A 23,857-nucleotide genomic window follows, 5' to 3' on the forward strand; every position below is an offset into this window, starting at 1 on the left:
TTTTTTTCTCTTTTCAATATCTTAAAAATATAAATGGCTAAAGTCTGATAACACTATTCAGCACAAACTGGGCTACAATAATATATGAGCAGCAAGAATGTACATGTTTGTGTTTTTGAGAAAACAATGTTTATGCGTGGTTAGTGAAAAGTTGCTGAAATAAGGCCATGAAACACATACATAATATTTGTTCACAAGATTTTTAGGAACTGTATGTGGTAGACTAGACAACACTTGTTCCAAACAGGCTGTGTGTGTGTCTTGTGATCTTTTTTTAAAAACTGTTCATGTTCTGACTTTCACCTGTTGCTGCAGATAGATGGCTGCTGGTGTAGTCCTCACTGGCCCTGTCTGGCTGGTTCTGAAACTGTGCTACCAGGTTCAGGGCTGCTAATTTGCTGGCCAACTTGGCCCTGCCTGGTGGATTGGCTCTGACCTGCACTGCACTCTAGGCTACTGCATCTACCTGTCTTTGACATGGTTTCTTCTTGAAGAAACCTTGAATGTATTGCTGCTGTGCCTGACTTTGTCCCCTTTTCATTTTTTTTTAATACAAAATTCTGTCTAAAAAAAATAAATAAATATTATATTTAATAGTCATATTCTTATCTGATTAACGACTAAATCATTTAAATGTGAAGCTTTTCTTGGGCATTGCAAACCAAAAAAACAAACAAACATAAGACTACCACGCAAAAACATTTGATTATTCAATACAAACAGGTGTTTACTATTTTATATCTTAAAATTCCTAGTGTCAGAATGCTAACATCATTAAAACCCCACATTTTAGCATTTACCACATTACTGCAGACTATTTGGGACAATGTGCCTTTAATCTTTGAAACAAAAAAACTTTAATCTTTGAAAAAACTTTGAAACATTGTGCCTTTAACAGTGGTTTTCAAACTTTTTACACCATGTACCACCTCAGAAAATATTTAGCTTTCCAAGTACCACCATTATGACCAACATTAATATGCAGTAGCATTATGCATAGTTAAAAAAACAAAAACAAAAAAACTCAGTCAGTTTTATTCCTAATAAGAATATTTATTATTGTCAGTCTCTTTAAACATTGTAAATACACAGTTTGAACATCAACACTGCACTGTGTTTACTTCCAGGTAAATAAAAAACTTAATTATTAAATTAAAATATATTGTACCTAAAACTGAAATAAAAACTGTACTGTACTTAAAAAAGCTGTACTTAAAGATTAAATGAAAATGTATTGTACTTAACATTTAGACGCATCGTGAATGAAATGTTTCTCCAAGCATTATTTTTCATAACAATATTATGATACTCTGGCAATTCCATCTGGTAAAGACATAAATACTCAGAGACAAGCAATATTAACTTCTCCATTGTTGTTCAGTCGTAGTACAAGCAGGGTGTGACGGTATTAGTCCCGCCCCTCCTCCACTGTGATTGGTTAGCTGACTAAAAAGTGACAGTGATGAGCGCTAAGTTTTACCCAAAGTTGGATATTCTTCAACTCTTGGCGCCGAGAAAAAAAACAAAAAAACACCCGTGTGCTCAGCATGAAAAAAACGCTCCCATTTAAAACAATTAAAAAAATTTGCGAGCCTTGGGAAAAAATAAAACAAAAAAACGCTTTGGTGGACACGGCCTAATTTATATTTAATTCAGAGATTCCTCTGCGTAACACTAGAGGAAGCTCACGTTCTACTAGTGGTACGCGTACCACACTTAGAGAACCACTGCTTTATATCTTTTAGCCTATCATGATTAAGCATTCTAGAGTGCTATGGTATAAACTTCACACTTTCACTTTCATATTGTATACCTAAAACCTTGATATAGCAAAACAAGGTTTGTATGTGTGTATTCTGCCAAATACCCATGCACATAGACCAGAAAATATGTGGTCATATTTGTGTTACTGCGTAGGACACAGTTTAGTGCTTAGGTTGTCTCTGAATGACAAAAAGACAAGGGCTACAATTCGTGACCAGTAGTAAGTGCTCACATAGTAGGTACAGTGGGGCAAATAAGTATTTGATACACTGTAAGAGGGAAAACTTGAAAAATCGGCAAAGAATGGAAAGATCTGTAATTTTCATCGTAGGTACACCTCAACTGTGAGAGACAGAATATAAAAAAAAATCCAGAAAATCACATTGTAGGATTTTTAAATAATTAACTTCCATTTTATTGCATGAAATACGTATTTGATCACCTACCAACCAGCAAGAATTCTGGCTCTCACAGACCTGCTAGTTTGTCTTTAAGAAGCCCTCCTATCCTCCACTCATTACCTGTATTAATTGCACCTGTTTGAACTTGTTACCTGTATAAAAAGACACCTGTTCACACACTCAATCAATCAAACTCCAACCTCTCCACTATGGGCAAGACCAAAGAGCTGTCTAAGGACACTAGGGACAAAATTGTAGACCTGCACAAGGCTGGGATGGGCTACAGGACAATAGGCAAACAGCTTGGTGAGAAGGCAACAACTGTTGGCGCAACTATTAGAAAATGGAAGAAATTCAAGATGACTGTCAGTCTCCCTCGGACTGGGACTCCATGCAAGATCTCGCCTCGTGGAGTATCAATGATCCTGAGAAAGGTGAGGGATGAGCCTAGAACTACACGGTAGGACCTGGTCAATGACCTGAAGAGAGCTGGGACCACAGTCTCAACGGTTACCATTAGTAACACACTATCATGTCCAGGCCCGTCTGAAGTTTGCCAAAGACCATCTGGATGATCCAGAGGAGGCATGGGAGAAGGTCATGTGGTCAGATGAGACCAAAATAGAACTTTTTGGTATAAACTCCACTCGCTGTGTTTGGAGGAAGAAGGATGAGTACAATCCCAAGAACACCATCCCAACCGTGATGCATGGGGTTGGAAACATCATGCTTTGGGGGTGCTTTTCTGCAAAGGGGACAGGACGACTGCACCGTATTGAGAGGAGGATGGATGGGGCCATGTATCGCAAGATTTTGGGCAACAATCTCCTTCCCTCAATAAGAGCATTGAAGATGGGTCATGGCTGTGTCTTCCAGCATGACAATGACCCCAAACACACAGCAAGGGCAACTAAGGGGTGGCTCCGTAAGAAGCATTTCAAGGTCCTGGAGTGGCCTAGCCAGTCTCCAGACCTGAATCCAATAGAAAATCTATGGAGGGAGCTGAAACTCTGTGTTGCCCAGCGACAGCCCCAAAACCTGAAAGATCTGGAGAAGACCTGTATGGAGGAGTGGTCCAAAATCCCTGCTGCAGTGTGTGCAAACCTGGTCAAGAACTACAGGAAACGCCTGACCTCTGTAATTGTAAACAAAGGTTTCTGTACCAAATATTACGTTCTATTGTATCAAATACTTATTTCATGCAATACAATGGACATCAATTATTCAAAAATCATACAATGTGATTTTCTGGATTTAAAAAAAAAAAAATTATATTGTCTCTCACAGTTGAGGTGTACCTCCGATGAAAATTACAGATCTCTCCATTCTTTGTAAGTGGGAAAACTTGAAAAAACGGCAGTGTATCAAATACTTATTTGCCCCACTGTAGTTTAGAAATAACCTGAGATAGAATTGCTTCATGATTCTGTTCATTCAAGATTCTGTTCATGAGTCAGTATCCAATGCAGCAAATATAATCAGAATGTACCTTTATTTTGTTTTTTGCTAAACGTATTTGAAAATGGTATACAATACAAGGCAAAAATAACTATTAAAATAAAAAATGGAGTACATATAGCAACGTTCCTTGACAATGGCAGAAGTAATTACGATAATGTATTTTCTCATACAAACAAACCAACTGATGAAATGTGAGTTAAAAAAATTAAAACAAAATGATATTTAAGAAGTATCAAACTGGTCATGTAATGCAAACATTTTATGAGATATTAGGTAATGCAAATATGATTGCACAGACAAAAGCGATTATTTCAATATTGTTTTACAGTTTACTACATTTGATTGTTTGAGAAAATATATTCATCGTATTACTTAGACTCTGTTCCACCCCACTTAACCTGCCTCATGCCCTGCCCTATAAGGTCATTGGCTACGTTTATAATCAATCATCCATATTAATTATGTCTATAAAAATGAAAATAATGTATTTGGTCAATTGTATTTGACATATGCGGTTGAGCTCAATCTTTGGGATGCTTTTCTTTCCTTTCACACTCTTGCTTTTAATTCAGCTTCATACAAAAGCAGGAAAGCCTTTTTGTCAAATGATGGGAAACCCTAATTACCCGCTGATATCCAAAGATGGAGATATAACAATTGGAGCACTTTTTCCAATCCGGAGCATAGAGACATTGCCTTCATTTGAGTTTACTCAAAAACCTCAGCTGCTATCATGCTCCAGGTTTCCTACATTTAACTAATTGGAAAGAAAAAAAAGAGAAGATGATGCATTTAATATGATCATTTATTTGCTGCAATAAATATATTTATAAATACGTATACCATAACATCTGTAATGTCGTGATGTTTCACAAATGAACCAGATGTAACATTTTACAATTTAGATTGCCTTTACTCTTTTTTTGTGATTCTAACCCTATCTCCTAAATGTTTTCACAGTGTAAATCTAAGAGATTTTCGGATGGCTCAGACCATGATATTTGCCATTGAGGAGATTAACAAAAGTAAACATTTACTCCCAAATGTGTATATTGGTTACCGAATTTATGATACCTGTGGTTCAAGACTGTCTTCTATGAGTGCAACTATGGCATTAATGAATGGACAAGTATTTGCAGCAGAGGACACATGCAATGGGCATTCACCTATACATGCCATCATAGGAGAAACAGAATCATCAGCCACAGTGATTCTGTCCAGAACTACAGGACCTTTTAAAATTCCAGTGGTGAGGGTCTGCCTATACAGTAAGTCTAATAATGATCTCCATCCTGATGATTGTATCACTGTTTTCTGTTCTTTCTTTTTCAGATAAGTCACTCAGCCACATGTGAATGTCTCAGTAACAGGAAAAATTATCCCTCTTTCTTCAGAACTATTGCTAGTGATTACCATCAAAGCAGAGCACTTGCATATATAGTCAAGCACTTCGGCTGGTCTTGGGTGGGAGCTGTGAACAGTGATAATGACTACGGAAACAATGGAATGTCCATATTCCTGAATACAGCCCAGGAGGAGGGAATTTGTGTGGAGTACTCTGAGAAATTCTACCGTACAGAGCCTGAAAAACTTAGAAAAGTGGTCGACACTATTAAAAAAAGCACAGCAAAAGTGATTGTTGCATTTCTTACCAGTTTTGAAATGGAAAATTTGCTCGAGCAACTAAGTATAGAGAATATTACAGGCCTCCAAATTATTGGGGTGGAGGCATGGATAACTGCTAAGAGTTTGATCACTCCAAACAGCTTTCATGTTCTTGGAGGGTCGCTGGGGTTTGCAGTGAGAAAAATCAATATTGAAGGTTTTTCAGACTATGTCATAAAATCATTCTGGGAAACAGCTTTTCCATGCTCACAGCCAGAGATAAATTCTTCTCAATATACATCAAGTTGCAACATATATCAGGATTTGCTTTTGCTTAAAAACTACAATGAAGATGTGCCTGAACAAAGATATTCAAGCAATGTATACAAAGCAGTTTATGCTGTGGCTCATTCACTACACAATCTACTCAAGTGTAAAGAAAAGGAAGGTTGTGAGAATGACCTGAAAATACAACCTCAGCAGGTAATAAAATTTAAAAAATGTGAGTGACAGACCGAAAGGGAGAGCAAGATGGGTTTCTGTTTGAAAATGTTTGAAATATATTTTTCTCATATAGGTCGTTGAAGCTCTGAGAAGAGTAAATTTCACTGTAAAAATGGGAGATCATGTGTGGTTTGACAGCACTGGTGCCACAGTAGCCCAATATGAAGTTGTGAACTGGCAGAAGGACTCTGATGGCTCAATCCAATTTAAACCAGTGGGATACTATGATGCCTCACTGCCCCCTGACCAGCGCTTTGTACTCAACACTGCAAACATAATCTGGACTGGAGGACAGCTGGAGGTAAATGACAATAACATGTTTATTTAAAACAAAATGTCAGAATACTTGCACTGACCTATAGTATGTGCAATAAATTAAAGTATACCACACAAACAATAAATAAATAAATAAACAGTGCCAGTTGTTAAAATTCAGGAACAAATCTGGATCCCTTGCACAAAACTATTAATTTACTTTCAGTATTATATAATTTCAAGTGGGTTTAAAAAAATCTTAATATGACATCTCTAAGAATTAACTGGACATATTGGAAAACAAACATTACTGTACATTTAAATGACAATAACTTTATAAAGCAGACAAATATAACAGCAGAGAGCATTACTGAACAGGTTCTAAGCAAAAGGACAGTAATACATATATGTACACATATAAGTTTCCATATATGAAATATATTGTCATAAGAAGTAAAATAAAATAAAATGAAAATGAATAACTTCAAATACAATAATGATGTTTTAAATAATTAAAAAATAAACAAATTTTGGAGATTGACAATGAACATTGCAAGTAGGGCCCTATAGATGAAGAAAAACTTTCAGACATAGAAGAGCCAAAATGCTTTATATTTCTTGAAATAATACCTTCTTACGGTGACACATTGCTGCCACACACATATTATTTTTTTCCACATCTTTTTTCGTAATAACAAGATGTTTTCTCATAATAACGAGATGTTTTCTCGTTAAAACGACATCTTTTCTCGTAAAAAACAGGGTTATGTCATTAAAACGACATAATTATCTTGTAATAACGAGATGTCACTAAAAATATATAATTATCTTGTTAAACGACATTTTTCTCGTTAAAACATTGTATTTTTCTCGTAATAATGATATATTATGTCATAAAAACAATATGTTTTCCCATTATAATAGATATATGGTACATTATGTGAGTGGTTAAGCGATTGTCCGTGCTGCTGTCTCCACAGTCCTGACATAAACGAATATCTGCACGCTGCTGAAATGATTTTATATTTCTCCATTTAAATTACTTAAGTTTGATTTAACAACAAATCAAAAAACACACATAAAGAAATAAATTTTACAATAATAATAATAATTATTATTATTTTTATTAGCCTATTATTATTATTATTATTTTATTTTGTTTCAGAAACGGAAAAACATCTCTCAACTCTACCTTTTCTGACCCATTTCAGTCTCTTCTAATGAGCTGACGAGTTGAATCGAGTGTGTTAGATGAGGGAGACAGTGCTAGGATGCTCCAGGACAGTTTTGAAAACTATAATTGGATATGATCGGGTATGATTGAATGTCATTAGTTCATGCGATAAATTCTGCCTCTTGTTTTCGTGCGAGCTCTCGGCCTGAATGAAGAAAATTATGGCGTTATTAACTAGATATTAAGTAAGTAAACAACTCCCCCGCTTAGATATCACTGTGTCACATCAAAATAAAACTTAAAATGGCCTGAAAACGTGATGACCGTGTCAGTTAGTGAGCATTCAGCTTGATGAAATGAAAGATGTATCTTCGTTTCTGTTTACAGGGCTTTTATGACTATGACTCGAAAATAAGTTGACTATTAAAAAGAATAGCTGAATATCAGTTCACTATTAAAAAACGGAGTGTCTATTACACTAAGAGCTAATAGTTTGCAGAAGCTATTTACAGTAACTCCGCCCATCAATGTAAGGTTACTACAAAAGACTACTATTAATCAACAAGTCCAGTGGCGTGGTAAAGCATGTGCAGAAGTAATTTTTGATGCAATCGACCCTGGTTCAATTCCACCCTTTACCTAACTTTTTTCTCTCCATTTTCAAATCTCATATCACATTGGGTAGGTGTAGGGAGGGCTTATATTTTCACAATATGGTGGCATCCATTTGAATTAAAATTATAATTTACTCTTATTCTTACTTATTACATACTGCTTTTGTGGAAGTGAAGCAGTCAGTAAAGTTTACCTTATTTAGTAAAGATTACGAACATGATTAATGTAACCATTTAAAAACAAAAAAGGTTGTTTTGTGATAGCTTTTGGAGCAAGGGCACCGCCATCTTGCAGTACCACAGCATGTGACGTCACAGGGTTGGTTCGCTCCGATGGCCAGTATGGTAATATAAGCATTTCTTTACATTTTGAACACACAGATGTTTATTAACACACAAACAATTTGGTTTTCACCATCATTTGGATGAATATTCAACATCAAACTGTCTATATGATAAGTTTTGATCGTGGTATCCCAAACATTGTTTTCATAATGCGAGGCACAACTAAACAAACAAGGCTTCATACAGTATCATTCATGTCACATTTTACTGTTATTCAGACCATTCAGACATATGCATTGTATTGACTGGTTCAGCAGTTGTATGTATCATATTTTATGTTCACCTGCGAATACAGTTAGCTTTCCTGCTGTTAACACTAACAGGCCATGGTGTTTAACTAATCAACTCTCTGAATGATCGGGCCAGTGCTGCTTCCTCAAAGTTTATCATTCTCACATGTTTTAAGCCTTGTCAGTTTAAATATTAAAGTGTTTTAAGCCATTCAAGCATGAGACAGCACAACATAGATTTCAGTTACTTTAATTAGTACTTACACGCTGTGATAGACATTTTCTGAAAGAGATTTAAATGCGGTACTCGCATGTTGTGATAGATCATTTCTGTTCGTGCTGGTGGCTCCGCACACACACTAAAAGCCATGGCTCGGCTCGGACAGCACGTGAGTACCAAATTGAGCTTTCTTTCGCGCCTTTATCAGCAAATGCACACAAAAGCAAATCAGAATGACAGTCTTGAGGAGTATCCACGTAAACGAGTAGTGTTTCCGATACGCACTTTACCCCAAACCAGCAGGTGCACTTATTATGGACTCAACAGTAGGGGTGTGCTCAAAATATCGATTCTTAGATACATACCGATCTAATAAAAAAAGATACAGTATCGATATTCTAGCCCTTAGTATCGATACTCCGCCCAGCCTTTAGGGGGCGCAGCGGCGCCCGCGAGTTTCAAAAAACTCATGGAAAATGTTAAAGCATTAAAAGCAAGATGTAGCATTTAAGTGATTTCATAGTGAAATATGTTATGGCAGTACATGGTGTCACAAAAAAGAATTATAAGAAGATTTAATAAGAAGTTAAGAATAATAATAAGAAGATTTTGTGCTTGTGTGAGCTCAGACTGTACCCTTGGAAAGTTAAATGTTGACTTGTGGTAATTTCCAGATTAATACAATTTGTGTACAATTAATCAGAGCACTTAAAGTTGCACATATTTAAGCAAAATGCACTTTGTTATAATGCACTTCAGGGCTCGACAGAGCGAGCATTTCACTCGCATTTGCGACTAAAAATAGATGTGTGCGAACTGGAAAATGTATTTAGGAGCGCAAGTGCGAATACAAAACAAAATACAAAACAGCCTAACTTATACAGTAGCCTATAACAAACGTATTAATTTATTCTGTTTATTTATGGAAAAATTGCGATGCAGCCTCATATGATTACTTTAGAACTTTAAAAAGGCAACGGTTTAATTTAAATGAGCACAGATGAGAAGAAAAGCGGAGCGAGTTAAAGACGCGCTGAATGACGCACATTCGCCACTAGAGGGCGCTGCCGTTACCCCGGTAACCCAGTAAACAAATCAGCTGCGCTACTTTTCTAAAAGTGTGTAAATAATATTTCACACTCACAGTCATTTAGATATTTATATTCGCTTTAGTCTTCACAATAGCATCAAATAAGTCTTACTTAAAGACTTAATGAGCTATTTATTTTCAAACATTTTTTCTAAGCTAAAACATGGCCCATCCACTGATCTATAATAGAGAACAGTGGGCCTATCTATATATCAACGACTGATTCGTTATTATTGTTCAGTAACACAAGGTCCATTAGTTAACATGAAAAAAACAATGACTGCATTTATTAATAATGCTATCTTAATTTCAACTTTTAATAATACATTATAAAATCAAAAGTTGTCTTAATATAATTAAATGGAGCTAACATTAACTAACATAGTTGTATTTTTTTATTAAATCAACATTAACAAAGAATATTAACTACTGCAACAATTAGCTATTGCACATTTTTAGTTAATGTTAACCTGCTTTAACTAATGTTAACAAATGGGACCAACCTATTGTTCTTTCGTTCATTTGAACAATCTTTTGCACTCTAATCTTGAAACACTTGTTTACTTTATATTTTTATGTATTTTTTATAAAAGTCTTTTAGTAAATTATCTTTAATAAAGTTATTTAACCTGTTAGGACGACAACACTTTTTTTCACTTAGAAATTATATATTGTGATTTAAAAACAAAAACATATACCGTGACAAAAGCTTCAATGATTATTGTGAAAATTTTATACCGACACATTTAATAGGATTATAACTAATTACATAATTTGCCTATTAAATAGTGTCTGAAGTAAAATTATTTAAGAACCTTGTGTACTTTCTGTATTCTGATAAATTAAATAATGGTGCTTGTAAATGTCTCTTTGTATCCCCTTATTAAGCTAAAACACCTAATTAGAAAAATTTGCATTGCGGCCCTAAATGTTTTTAATGCGCTCCTAAATTTTTTGACTTAGGAGCACATGTGCTCCTTGGGGAATAGGTAAGCGTCAAGCCCTGCACTTTTGTCTTCAATAAATTGAAGAAAAATGCAGAGTTCTGTTTGTTGAGTAAATGTGTTCAGCATTAACTAATTGGCTCTGGCCCATGTATTTTTATTGAATCGTATCGAATCGTGTCACATTGTATCAAATCGTATCGAGACAGCTCTGTATCGAGGTACGTATCGAATCGTGACCTGTGTATCGAGGTATGTATCGTATCGCCAGGTTCTCCAAGGTATACAGCCCTACTCAACAGTGCTTTCAAGGTCATCGTCCTCCATTTCAAAACAAGCGTGTGTTCAGAATGTAAAGAAATGCTTATATTGGATATATGCACAACAGACTTCCGTATTCTGCTAACCTGGTCTCGTTGCTTCCGGTTCACGCATTTTGCATATGCCTCGTTAAATATGAAGCTGTTTTACTCAAGATGCCTTCAAAGTAGACACTAAAGATAATCATAACTAATGTCTATCACATATGTGGGTTGATTAATAAATGTTTTTTTATTTTTATTATTTTCACTAACATTTATATATAAGTCGAATAAAGTGTCAATAATAAAAACAGCTAGCTAATTTAACTGATTACCTTAAAAGTCCATTGATATCACTATTATTTAATACTGTTATTAATGCACTCTCCGAGAAGCGGAAGCGATGAGACCTGTTTTCCGGGTTTCATCATGTGACGTTCAACATTTACCGCATTACTATACTGGCCATGGGAGCGAACCAACCCGGTGACGTCACACACTGTGGTACTGCAAGATGGCGGTACCTTGCTCCAAAAGCTATCACAAAACAATTTTTTTCCTTTAAAATGGTTACATTAATCATGTTCGTTATATATTTTTTAATCGAAGTTGAAATCACTTTACTAAATAATGTTAACTTAACTGACTGCTTCACTTCCACTTTAATGTTCTACAATACTAAGGTCCAGATTATTGCCACTATTTTAAATTAGTATAAATAGCAGAAAAGTCTGCTATTTTAACATAAAGTGCAAATAACTATAGATTATATTTACACTGTTTATTGTTGTGCTATTGAACAATAGCAAGTATTGTCTTTGTTCATGTTAACTAAAGTTAGCCTAACTAATGAAGTATTTCCCAAATATTGTTCAAATTGTTACCGCCTTTCGTTATTATTTTGGAATAAATGTGAAATGCATTAAAAAACCACTATGAAATGTATAATTATTATTTAAAATATGAAATAAAATGAAAATAATGTTAATAAAATACGAAAACATTAAGTGTAACAGGGACATGAATATATATATATATATATATATATATATATATATATATATATATATATATATATATATATATATATTATACATTTATAAATATCAAACCGTCCCCCTGTGACCTGAAAAATGACCTGAAAGGTAAAAATTACACTTTCTTTTATTTATTGTTTTTGGTCCAGAAAGATTTTATTGATCCTTTATTTTTATTTTTTTTCTAATAAATATTTATGCAGTTTCTTCTTCTTCTTATGTTTGGGTGATTTGTATTTTATTTACCTTTCTATACTATTTTGGATATTTTTAAGAAAATATGAGCAAATAAGCAATTTGTTTACATTATTTCACCAAAAAAAAGCCTTTTTTTTATTATTAAAAACCTACGGATCCACTTTGGACTGGGTCACAGAGTGTCTCTGATGTCATCTGTTGGAGAAGAAATTACATAAAATAGCATTTTATAGTTAGTGCCACTAGAGGGGCCTATAGGATCCCTATGGAGATTCTTAACTGAACAAAAAGGGAAACATGCAAACAGTCCAATTTGAAGCTTAATTCTTTGTTTATGCATTTAAATGTACATTTAGAGAAAATAAATAGTTTGAAAAAAAAAAAGTAATTCCCCAGCATTAATATCATTCATGTTATAATGTGCTTCTCTGTGAGTATGTCTACATGTGTGTGTGTGTGTGTGTTAGTTAGTTAGCTCTTCCTTTGGATATGCATCCTTACTGCATTGTGTCAGATTTTGTATACTACTACTATTACTACTACTACTAAATATCTTTAAAAAACAATTTTTTTTCCAATAAATTCCATTCATTCCTATGCGGGTCAGCCCACAAGGGACACTAACTTTTTTAGTTACTTTTTAATTACACCCACATAAACTCCTCGCATCCACTCTATTTATTTATTTATTTATTTATTTATCTATTATAACTTTAAATATCATAAATATATAAATATATTATTTAAATATCAGTTTCGCAATTTATTTCCATTTTTCAAATATTTCCTTTATTTTCGTTGAAAATACACGTCTTTCCGATTTGATAGGTGATGGGAAAAGAATGAACTTGGCAAAAGACAAATTCAAACTCAGGACAATCACGTCAAAATATGCCACGACAACTATTTACGTCCTATGCCCTATCCTGTTGTCTGATGTGTCTTTTGTAGCCTCTGCCAGCAAAGTGTGCTATTTATACAATAGGCACTCCGTTAAATAATTATGTACACTGTATATTTCTATGTAGAAGCCAAGGTCTGTGTGCAGTGAGAACTGTCCTCCAGGCACTAGGAAAGCTGCACAGAAAGGAAGACCAGTCTGCTGTTATGATTGTATTCCATGTGCAGAAGGAGAAATCAGTAATGAGACAGGTAATCTTTATCTCACCTTTCAGATCCTTTTTTGTGAGTGTTTTCCCCCTACACTTACAGTTTCTACAAACAAAGTCTTAGCAAAGGAGCTCATAAATAAAACCATTTTTCTTTCATTTATAACTACAATTTTTAACTTCCTTTTCAGATTCAAATAACTGCAAGCAGTGTCCAGGGGAATACTGGTCTAATGCTGAGAAAAATAATTGTGTGTTAAAGGCTGTAGAGTTTCTCTCATTCATAGAAGTTATGGGTATAGTTCTGGTCTTTTTCTCACTCTTTGGAGTAGGATTAACTGCACTGGTGGCCATCCTGTTTTACAGAAAAAAGGACACCCCCATAGTAAAAGCCAACAACTCAGAGCTGAGCTTCCTGCTGCTCTTCTCATTGTGTCTGTGTTTTCTTTGTTCACTTACTTTCATCGGTCGTCCCACTGAGTGGTCCTGTATGTTGCGTCACACAGCATTTGGAATCACATTTGTCCTCTGTATCTCCTGTGTTCTTGGGAAAACAATAGTGGTGTTAATGGCCTTTAAGGCTACACTTCCGGGAAATAATGTCATGAAATGGTTTGGGCCTGCACAACAACGACTCAGTGTTCTTGCCGTTACACTTATACAAGTTCTTATCTGTGTGCTTTGGCTAACAATATCTCCTCCATTTCCGTACAAAAATATGAAATATTACAATGAAAAGATCATTCTTGAGTGCAGTCTGGGTTCTACTATAGGTTTTTCTGCTGTTCTGGGTTACATTGGCCTTCTGGCTGTCTTGTGCTTCATTCTGGCTTTTCTGGCACGCACACTGCCTGATAACTTCAACGAAGCCAAATTCATTACATTCAGTATGCTCATATTCTGTGCTGTATGGATCACATTCATACCATCTTATGTCAGTTCTCCTGGAAAATTTACTGTAGCTGTGGAGATATTTGCCATTTTAGCCTCAACCTTTGGTTTACTATTCTGCATATTTGCACCTAAATGTTACATCATCATGCTTAAGCCTGAACAAAATACAAAACAACATATGATGGGAAAGCTTCCATCCAAATCCCACTGATAGAGAAAATAAAATTATTAACATCATAAATGTAATGGCATTTAGTTGTTCAACAAGCTGATTTAAATGCAAGTAATGCCTTAGTAATTTCATACTTCATTTGTACATGATGTGTCCAGACTGACCCTGACAAACTCTTTAATAAACAAACCTATAAGAAAAATAAAGGAGTTCCTCCTCTATGATGCTTTTATATTGTATCATTAAAACAAATAAGGAACAGAAAAATGACAGAGAAAGCAGCAAGGTTAACAGGTTAATGATATTCTTTCACGTTAAATCCATTCATAAACATTAAACTAGTGGGGAAAAAAACGCTTCAGTGTGCCGTCGCTCTGGCAAACGTTAACAGGTTAATGGGATAAAAAAGCTGTATTTATTAGCTAATCAAGTTTAAGGGGAAAACAATCCCTACAGATACTATAAATGAGCAAGGCCATAACATTAACAGTTTGAGAAGGTGCAAGGGTGCAATGTAGATCTTGTGCAGGGAACTTGTTGTCAATCAAAAGGCTCTCTTTGTGATTTTGAGAAGAAGTGTGGAAATGTTAAATGTTATTTCCAGGGCTTAAAGTTCTCCGGCACCGTGCTGGATCCCCGGCGGAAAAAATAGAGAGTCCTCCTACATTTAAAAACACTTGTTGATATCACGTTCGAGTTCATGAGTTCCCCTACCAATGTATGAGAGGAGCACAGCTTTTACTCTCAAACAAACTAACTAATCAGAAATTTGCTCTTATAAACACAAATACAAGGCGCGTATAATATTATCCAGTTGATGAATGGAAAAGAAGCCTGGGTCTCAAGCATGACACATTGAAAAAGCTGCGAGGCATGGTCAAAGATGTCCATCTAGTGCCATATTTGCATAGAAAAGCTATTTAAAGTAGTAGCTCAGAGTAATCACGTCATCTCCATAAGAACGATATGAGTGCCAGAACAAATTTAGGCTAGTTTTGAAAAGGTCCTGTTCACACATGATCTACGGTAAACTCTTCATCTGGGAAAGCTCACTTGATTTGTAACGTAAATAATTTATAAACCTACGCCAACACAGGAGAGTACATCAACATATTTCTAAATATGCAATTTATTGTACATCGCAATTTCAAAATAAAAGTGTCTGACTTTGCATGTGGCCAAATATTAAAATTAAATGGATTTAAACATTGTTTAATCACAAAACATCACCAGGTTGTTGGCACCCTCTGCAGGTACTTGTTATAATAGCATATTACGTATTTTAACAGTGTTGTTCAATAAAACCATGTACTTGGTTTTGATACTTTATTTGAGCTAATTATTATTGCCTCATTGCTAGTTTATATATAAATATAGTCATAATAAAGCCTGTTGTTCACTTAGTTCTATTTGTATTAGTAAAAAATATCAGATTACTCACTTATCAAAATAATCAGTAGATTACTTGATTAGCAAAATAATAGTCAATTAAGCCCTAGATTAGTTAAAACATTTCAAAATACAAATGCATTGTTTTACTTTTTGTGATTAAAAGACACATATTTTGTCATTTGAAAATTTCTTAAAGTATTAAAAAAAAGAAGCTGATGTAAAGCTGCTTTGACACAATTTGCATTTGTGATAAAGTTCATAGCTGAGGAAGGAAGAGGACAAGGTTGGCGTAGGAGGCTCGTGTGGTTTTTATTCAGAAATAAAGAAAACACAAAAGTAAAGGTTGCCACAATGGCACAATTCTCAAAAGCGCAGCTTTCTGATACATGCAGTTTCCAGCCTTTCTCCTGGAATGCAGGGCAGTACAGCACACGAGTCTCCACGGTCTCTCTCTCCCAGTGAAGCTCTCCCCAAGCTTCTTAAGCGGTCTCTCCACGCCAGTCACTGCAATCAGACACAGGTGTTCATCATTTTGCACTTGACCTATTTTCTCCCCGCTCGTCTCCCAATGCTCTCTCCCGCTGCAGACTCCGCTGAACCACGCCCCCCTCGCCACATACCCCCACTGCCCGCCTCAGGCCGGCATTTCTGGAGAGAAAGTCGGCCACCACCATCTGTGCCCCCGGCCTGTGGATCACCTTGAATTTAAAGGGCTGTAACGCCAGATACCAACGGGTGATCCGCGCTTTGGTATCCTTCATGCGGTGGAGCCACTGCAGGGGCGCATGGTCCGAACAGAGAGCGAACTCCCGCCCCAGGAGATAATAGCGGAGGGTGAGCACGGCCCACCGGATGGCTAAGCATTCTTTCTCGATGGTGCTGTACCTCGTCTCCCTCTTAGAGAGCTTCCGACTGATGTACAGCACCGGCCGTTCCTCACCCCCTATCTCCTGGGACAGAACCGCTCCAAGCCCCCTGTCCGACGCGTCTGTCTGCAGCAAGAAAGGGAGAGAAAAATTAGGAGAATGTAACAGCGGGCCGCCACACAGAGCAGCCTTCACCTGGGTAAAAGCCTGCTGACACAGCTCCGTCCACTGGACCGGATCTGGGAATTCCTTTTTAGTGAGGTCAGTCAGCAGGCTGGTGAGGTCCGAATAATTCGCAGGACCGCCCGTAGGTGGGCCATATGACGCTGCCAGTCCTGACTATAGATGATGATGTCATCCAGGTAGGCAGCGGCATAGGCCATATGCGGACGGAGGATTCGGTCCATGAGACGCTGAAAAGTGGCCGGTGCCCCGAACAAACCGAAAGGAAGCATCACGAATTGGTGTAATCCAAACGGCGTGGTGAAGGCTGTCTTTTCTTTGGATAAGGGCGATAAGGGGATCTGCCAATATCCTTTAGTTAAATCCAGAGTTGAATAAAAACGAGCTGTACCCAGCCGATCAAGCAATTTGTCAACCCGCGGCATTGGATAGGCGTCGAACTTCGACACCGCATTCACCTTTCGATAATCCACACAGAAACGCACCGAGCCGTCGGTTTTGGGTACCAAAACTATCGGGCTCGCCCAATCACTGTGGGATTCCTCTATCACTCCCATCTTTAGCATTGCTCCTAATTCTGCCTGAACTACTTGTTTTTTGTGTTCAGGTAGTCTGTACGGGCGGCTGCGCACTATTACTCCCGGTTCCGTCTCAATATGGTGCTGAATGAGGTTGGTTCGACCGGGCAGGGACGAGAACACATCGGCAAACTCAGCCTGCACCCTCGCCACGTCCGTGAGCTGGGAGGGCGAGAGGTGATCTCCCCCTGGAGCCAGAGTGAGAGAATGGGTTTTTGTGTTCACTTCTGGCCCGAGATCTTCCTCTTCACTCACTGCCGTCGCCAGCATCACGGGCTCCACCTCTGTCCATTTGTTAAGAGGTTGAGGTGGTAAATTTGACGTGCCCCGTTCCTGTCCGTTCGAATCACCTCATAATTGAGATCTCCTATTCGCCGTGTGACCTCAAAAGGCCCTTGCCACTTGGCGAGCAATTTAGAACTAGCAGTTGGGAGTAATACAAGTACTTTCTCTCCCGGTGTAAATTTGCGTAGCCTGGCACCCCGATTGTACAACTGGCTTTGCCTGTCCTGGGCCTGTAACAAATTCTACATCGAGAGCTGCCCCAAAGTGTGGAGTTTTGTTCTCAGGTCCAGCACATGCTGAATTTCGTTTTTGCTCGCTGAAGGTCCCTCCTCCCAAGTCTCCCTTAGGACATCCAAAACCCCCCGGGGCTGGCGTCCGTACAGGAGCTCGAAGGGGGAAAACCCCGTGGAGGCTTGCGGGACCTCGCGTACCGCGAACAAAAGGGGTTCCAGCCACTTGTCCCAATTTTTTGCGTCGTCGTGAACGAACTTACGAATCATGGTTTTTAATGTGCGATTAAATCGTTCCACCAGACCGTCTGTTTGTGGGTGGAAAACGCTGGTGCGAACCGATTTAATGCCCAACAACTCGTAAAGCTCGCGTATTGTACGTGACATAAACGCCGTGCCTTGGTCCGTGAGAATCTCTTTCGGGATTCCCACACGGGAGATTACACGAAACAGCGCCTCCGCTACACTTTTCGCCAAAATGCCACTGCCTCGGGGTAACGCGTTGCATAATCCACTAGGACCAATGCAAAGCGATGCCCCCGTGCTGACCATTCCAATGGCCCGATGAGGTCCATGCCAATTCTAGCGAAGGGGACCTGCACAAGAGGAAGGGGGCGCAAAGGCGCTTTTGGGGAGGCCGGGGGATTCACTAACTGACACTCACGACAAGCCGCGCACCACCTGCGCACGTTCTCGTGAATGCCCGGCCAAAAAAATCGGGTCATTAGACGGTTTAGTGTAGCTGTCTGCCCCAAATGCCCTGCCATGGGATTACAACTTTTAGGCACTAACAACTGAGTTGTATCCTGCTTTGTTTGAGTGTCTTGGGTCACTCGATACAACCGATCTTTCAACACAGCAAAATAGGGATAGGAAAGGGGTCGTGCTGGTTGGAGAGGCTGACCGTCGATGGCACAAACCTGCTCGAACGCATTTTTTAGCATCTCGTCCCGAGACTGCTCCAGGGGAAAGTCATCACGCTCAGAAAGGATCAGCTTCTTGATTGCGCTCGGTTCCCCTGGCCCCGCCCCGGTCAGTCTACCGTCCGCCTCCCTCGCCTGCACGGCCACCTCCCCCGCGCGCTTCCCTTCCCAAGCGACATCCGCACACAAATACCCCAATAACTGACTAAACGCTGGCCAATTGGTCCCCAAAATCAGCGGATGTCTGAGGTGCTGGTTAACAGCCACCTCCACATTATGCTTTTGTCCCCGTAATTGGATGGCTAGGAGCATTACCGGATATTTCATCACATCCCCGTGTATGCACCGTACCTGAACCATGCAGCTCTTATCCAATGCATCGGGTTGAATTAGGCTTTGATGGATCGAGGTTTGGTTACACCCCGAGTCCACCAAAGCCCAATAAGTACCCCCCTTAATACTCACAGGTATTTGGTACAGGTCAGCCTGATCGGGGGGCGGCCTGCCCGGAACCCGGATCAGTGTCCCTACTTCCATCACCGGGCACCGATCAATAAAATGCCCTGGGTCCCTGCAACGCCAACAGACCGGCCCAGACCTCCCCGCCGCTCTAGGGGCGGGAAGCGGGTCAAGGTTTTGGCGTGGAGAGAACGAGGGACCAGAATCGGGGACGCCGCTCGGCCCAGTAGGCCCCGCCCCCCGGATCTCAGGCCTCCGGACTCCGGTGGCGGCCCACCCCTCCAGCGGGGTGGGGCTCGAGGCGGGGGATTCAGCCGTGTCCTAGGGAGAGGAACAGGTTTGGGAGAGGAAGGAGGGGGGAGAGAGAGAGAGAGAGAGAAACAGCTGGGAGGGTCTCGCCAACCCCGTGGCACGCCACCATCTGGTCCTCCGCCAGTTGAATGGCCAGGTCCAACGATGTCGGCCGGTGGCACTGGACCCACTGCGCGGTCTTCTTGGGCAGCCGCGCGATGAACTGCTCCATCACCACTCGATCTACTATTAGGTCGACATCGTCTCCCCCGGCCAACAACCATCTGCGGTGCGCGTCCCGGAGCTGTTGAGCCATCACGAAGGGCCGGCTGTTTTCCCCCAGCTCCAGCGATCGGAAGCGCTGACGATGTTGCTCTGGGTTCAAGCCGACCCGCTGGAGGATGGCTCTCTTGAGGTCGTTGTAGACCAGGAGATTCTGAACTGGCAACTGTTGCGCCGCCATCTGGGCCTCGCCTGACAGCAGCGGAATGAGACGCACAGGCCAGTTCGTCGAAGGCCACCCACATGCCTCGGCCGTCCTCTCAAAGAGGTCAATGAAGGCCTCCGGATCGTCCTGCGGGCCCATCTTGTTCAACGGCATGTGGGTGGGCAGGGCCGGGGCCGGTGTTGCTCCCCCGGCCCGAACCTCCCGGTCCATCCAACTCCGGAACAGCTCACGGTCCTCTTGCTGCGCCTGGACAAGGGTCCGGAAGCAACTTTCCTGGTCCTCCCTCATGTCCAGTAGCGCTTGATGATGCTCCTGGTGGAGCCGCGCGAGCGAATGGATAACGTCCGCGAACGGCGAAGTCGACGGGGACGACATGATGGCAGCGGCTTTTCCTTCTTCCTTCCCGGGTTTCGGCACCAGTGTGATAAAGTTCGTAGCTGAGGAAGGAAGAGGACAAGGTTGGCGTAGGAGGCTCGTGTGGTTTTTATTCAGAAATAAAGAAAGCACAAAAGTAAAGGTTGCCACAATGGCACAATTCTCAAAAGCGCAGCTTTCTGATACACGCAGTTTCCAGCCTTTCTCTTGGAATACAGGGCAGTACAGCACACGAGTCTCCACGGTCTCTCTCTCCCCGTGAAGCTCTCCCCAAGCTTCTTAAGCGGTCTCTCCACGCCAGTCACTGCAATCAGACACAGGTGTTCATCATTTTGCACTTGACCTACTTTCTCCCCGCTCGTCTCCCAATGCTCTCTCCCGCTGCAGACTCCGCTGAACCACCTCCCCCTCGCCACAGCATTATTAAAAACACTATACTGTACAAATAATAGTGACTTGACTTGGCACTTCCCCTCCAAAGCCTATAAGCTGACGTCAACACTTGCTGCCAAAGCTTACAGTGCTGCAGGCCAGGCCAGGCTCTGTCTTGCATGCCATGGCAATACTGTAGGTCCACCAAGCCAAGGCACTTAAACAAATGCACAAGGGTAATACTGACCCGAGATTGATGTAGAAGCTGTGTATGGTGACTGACTCACGGTGCGGCCCCTCGAGGAGGTGATGTCCAATTTTGTGGTCCAACAGTGTCATCTCTGGCTCAACCTGGTCGAGATGAGAGACATTTGCAAAGTCCTCTTTCTTGATGCTCCCATCTCCCAGGCTGGCCTGTTTGGCGACTGTGTCAAGGACTTTGCCAAGCAGTTATCGGCAGTACAGAAGCAGACTGAGGCCATCAAGCACATCTTGCCCCGACGTAATCATCTGCCACCATTCCATTGAGGGTCAGCCAACAGTCTGCTCATCGCCGTGGGCGCCCTCCTGTCTTCCACAGCAGCCCCATCCTGTGCTGAAGCAACACCGAGGCATGCTTCCTGCAACCACTTCCTCACTTTCACCTACGATGCACCCTATCGCCAGTGGCCAAGAGATGGTGTTTTGAGAATGCACCGCTTCCTCACGCGTTGCTAGCCAGTCCCTCCGGGGACACCGAAATCCTGTCCATGTGACTTAGGATGCTAAGCCTTCTGGGCCGACCAGTAGGATTCCCCAACACTGCACCACCACGGGTGTGTCGATTGTCCCTTTAGTGCCACTTGGGTCCGTGGCTAGCACTACCCAACCCCATCCCATTGGCTCATTCGGACAATTAGTCTCGGCTACGTGATTCAGTTCGGCAGGCTACCCCCCCAGATTCAGCGGCATTCTCGAGACTTTGATGGCAGTCTGAGGCCGCCATCCTGTTCAAGGAGATTGCGGTCCTGCTGGCGAAGGATGCAATTGAGCCTGTCACTCCAGCTGAGATGAAGCTATTAAGAATGCATGTTTTATCACGTGGGAGCAAGCGTTTCGCCACACTTAAATCACAGAGCTCCCTGCAGGCCACTTTCCAGATTTTTTAAAACATTGTTGTGCTTCACACAATATCCACCAGGTCAAGTCAAGTAAAGTCAATTCACCTTTATTTATATAGCACTTTTAACAATACAGATTGTGTCAAAGCACTTAACGGTATCAAATTGGAGGCTAGAGTGTCAGTAATGTATAATAATAAGATTAAACATTAAATTTTCAGTTAAAGGCATTTCATTATTGAATTCAGAGATGTCATTGTCTAGCTCAGTTTAGTTTAAATAGTATTTGTGAAATCAAATTGATGATATTCACTAGAAATTAAGTCTCCCCAACTGAGCAAGCCAGAGGCGACAGTGGCAAGGATATTATTGTTTATTTATTGTATACGTATTGTTTTAGTTAAAATTTTAAATGCATAAATGTATTATATTTCTATTTTTATATTGTTGCAATTTCTAACAATAATAGTATTATGTAGTTTGGTATTTTATTATATTTTTAGTTATTTGTTTTATTTTAAGTTTTATTGTATTTTAAGTTGAGGTCTTCACTGGGGATATGTCCCTGGGGCTCATCCTGGTGTCCGGCGCCGATCCACCATCTGATCCGGACACGGACTGAGAAACAGAATAGAAACAGACAAATATTAGCGTACATGCCATTCTTCTTATGATGTAACAAGTACATCATGTGTTATGGGGAGTGTCCCCGGTTCCGGTTGATCTAATTAATGCAGCCTAATAATCCTTTAACGGATTTTAATAATAGAAGCATTTTAGTGTGTTATGTGTAAACCAGGTTAAATAAATGTGTCTTTAATCTAGATTTAAACTGGCAGAGTGTGTCTGCCACCCGAACAGTATTCAGATTGTTCCAGAGTTTGGATGCTAAATAGGAAAAGGATCTGCTGCCCGCAGTCGATTTTGATATTCTAGGTATTATCAAATGGCCAGAGTTTTGAGAACGCAGCAGACGTGGAGGACTAAAACGTGATAAGAGCTCGCTCAAGTACTGAGGAGCTAAGCCATTCAGAGCTTTATAAGTAATTAACAAGATTTTCAAATCTATACGATGTTTGATAGGGAGCCAATGCAGTGTTGACAGAACCGGGCTAATATGGTCGTACTTCCTGGTTCTAGTAGATGCAGTAGATGGAAAAACACAGTTTTAAAGATGCAAGAAACATGGCTTTCAAATGAAAAATTGCTATCAAACAACACACCTAGGTTCCTAACTGATGAAGAAGAATTGCCAGAGCAGCCGTCAAGTGTTAGATAGTGTTTCAGGTTATTACAGGTGTGGTTTTTAGGTCTGATAATTAACACCTCTGTTTTTTCAGAATTTAGCAGTAAGAAGTTACTCGTCATCCAGTTTTTTATATCGACTATGCATTCCGTTAGTTTCTCAATTTGGTGTGTTTCATGGGCCGCGAAGAGATATAGAGCTGAGTATCATCAGCATAACAGTGAAAGCTAACACCATGTCTCCTGATAATATCTCCCAAGGGTAACATGTAAAGCGTGAAAAGTAATGGCTCTAGTATTGAGCCTTGAGGTATTCCATTACTGCACTTGTGATCGATATGATACCTCTTCATTCACTGCTACGAACTGTTGGCGTTAAGATAAGTACGATTTGAACCATGCTAATGCACTTCCACTAATGCCAACAAAGTGTTCTAGTCTATTTAAAAGAATGTTGTGGTCGATAGTGTCGAACGCAGCGCTAAGATCCAGTAGAACTAATAAAGAGATACAACCATGATGAGATGATAGAAGCAGGTCATTTGCAACTCTAATGAGAGCAGTCTCAGTATGATACGGTCTAAATCCTGACTGGAATTCCTCACAAATAATTTTTTTCTCTAAGAAGGAATATAATTGCGAGGATACTACCTTTTCTAGTATCTTTGACAGAAAAGGGAGATTTGAGATCGGTCTGTAATTAACTAGATCTTTGGGGTCAAGTTGTGGTTTTTTAATAAGAGGCTTAATAACAGCCAATTTGAAGGTTTTGGGGACATATCCTAATGACA

The 23,857-nt window shown here is 40.0% G+C and overlaps 1 protein-coding gene across 1 annotated transcript; it reads left to right on the forward strand.

Annotated features, from left to right (window-relative positions):
• Nucleotides 1-4,159: 4,159 nt before the first annotated feature.
• On the forward strand, nucleotides 4,160-14,358 carry LOC306843147 (extracellular calcium-sensing receptor-like; the record flags this gene model as incomplete). The annotated part of the gene is made up of 6 exons (XM_079374440.1): nucleotides 4,160-4,368; nucleotides 4,587-4,875; nucleotides 4,959-5,714; nucleotides 5,809-6,036; nucleotides 13,173-13,296; nucleotides 13,445-14,358. The coding sequence occupies 6 exons, from the start codon at nucleotides 4,160-4,162 to the stop codon at nucleotides 14,356-14,358; spliced, it is 2,520 nt and encodes an 839-aa protein (XP_079230566.1).
• Between the last annotated feature and the right edge of the window lie 9,499 nt (nucleotides 14,359-23,857).

Source organism: Barbus barbus, assembly GCF_936440315.1.
Source record: "Barbus barbus genome assembly, chromosome: 23".
Classification (NCBI taxonomy): domain Eukaryota; kingdom Metazoa; phylum Chordata; class Actinopteri; order Cypriniformes; family Cyprinidae; genus Barbus; species Barbus barbus.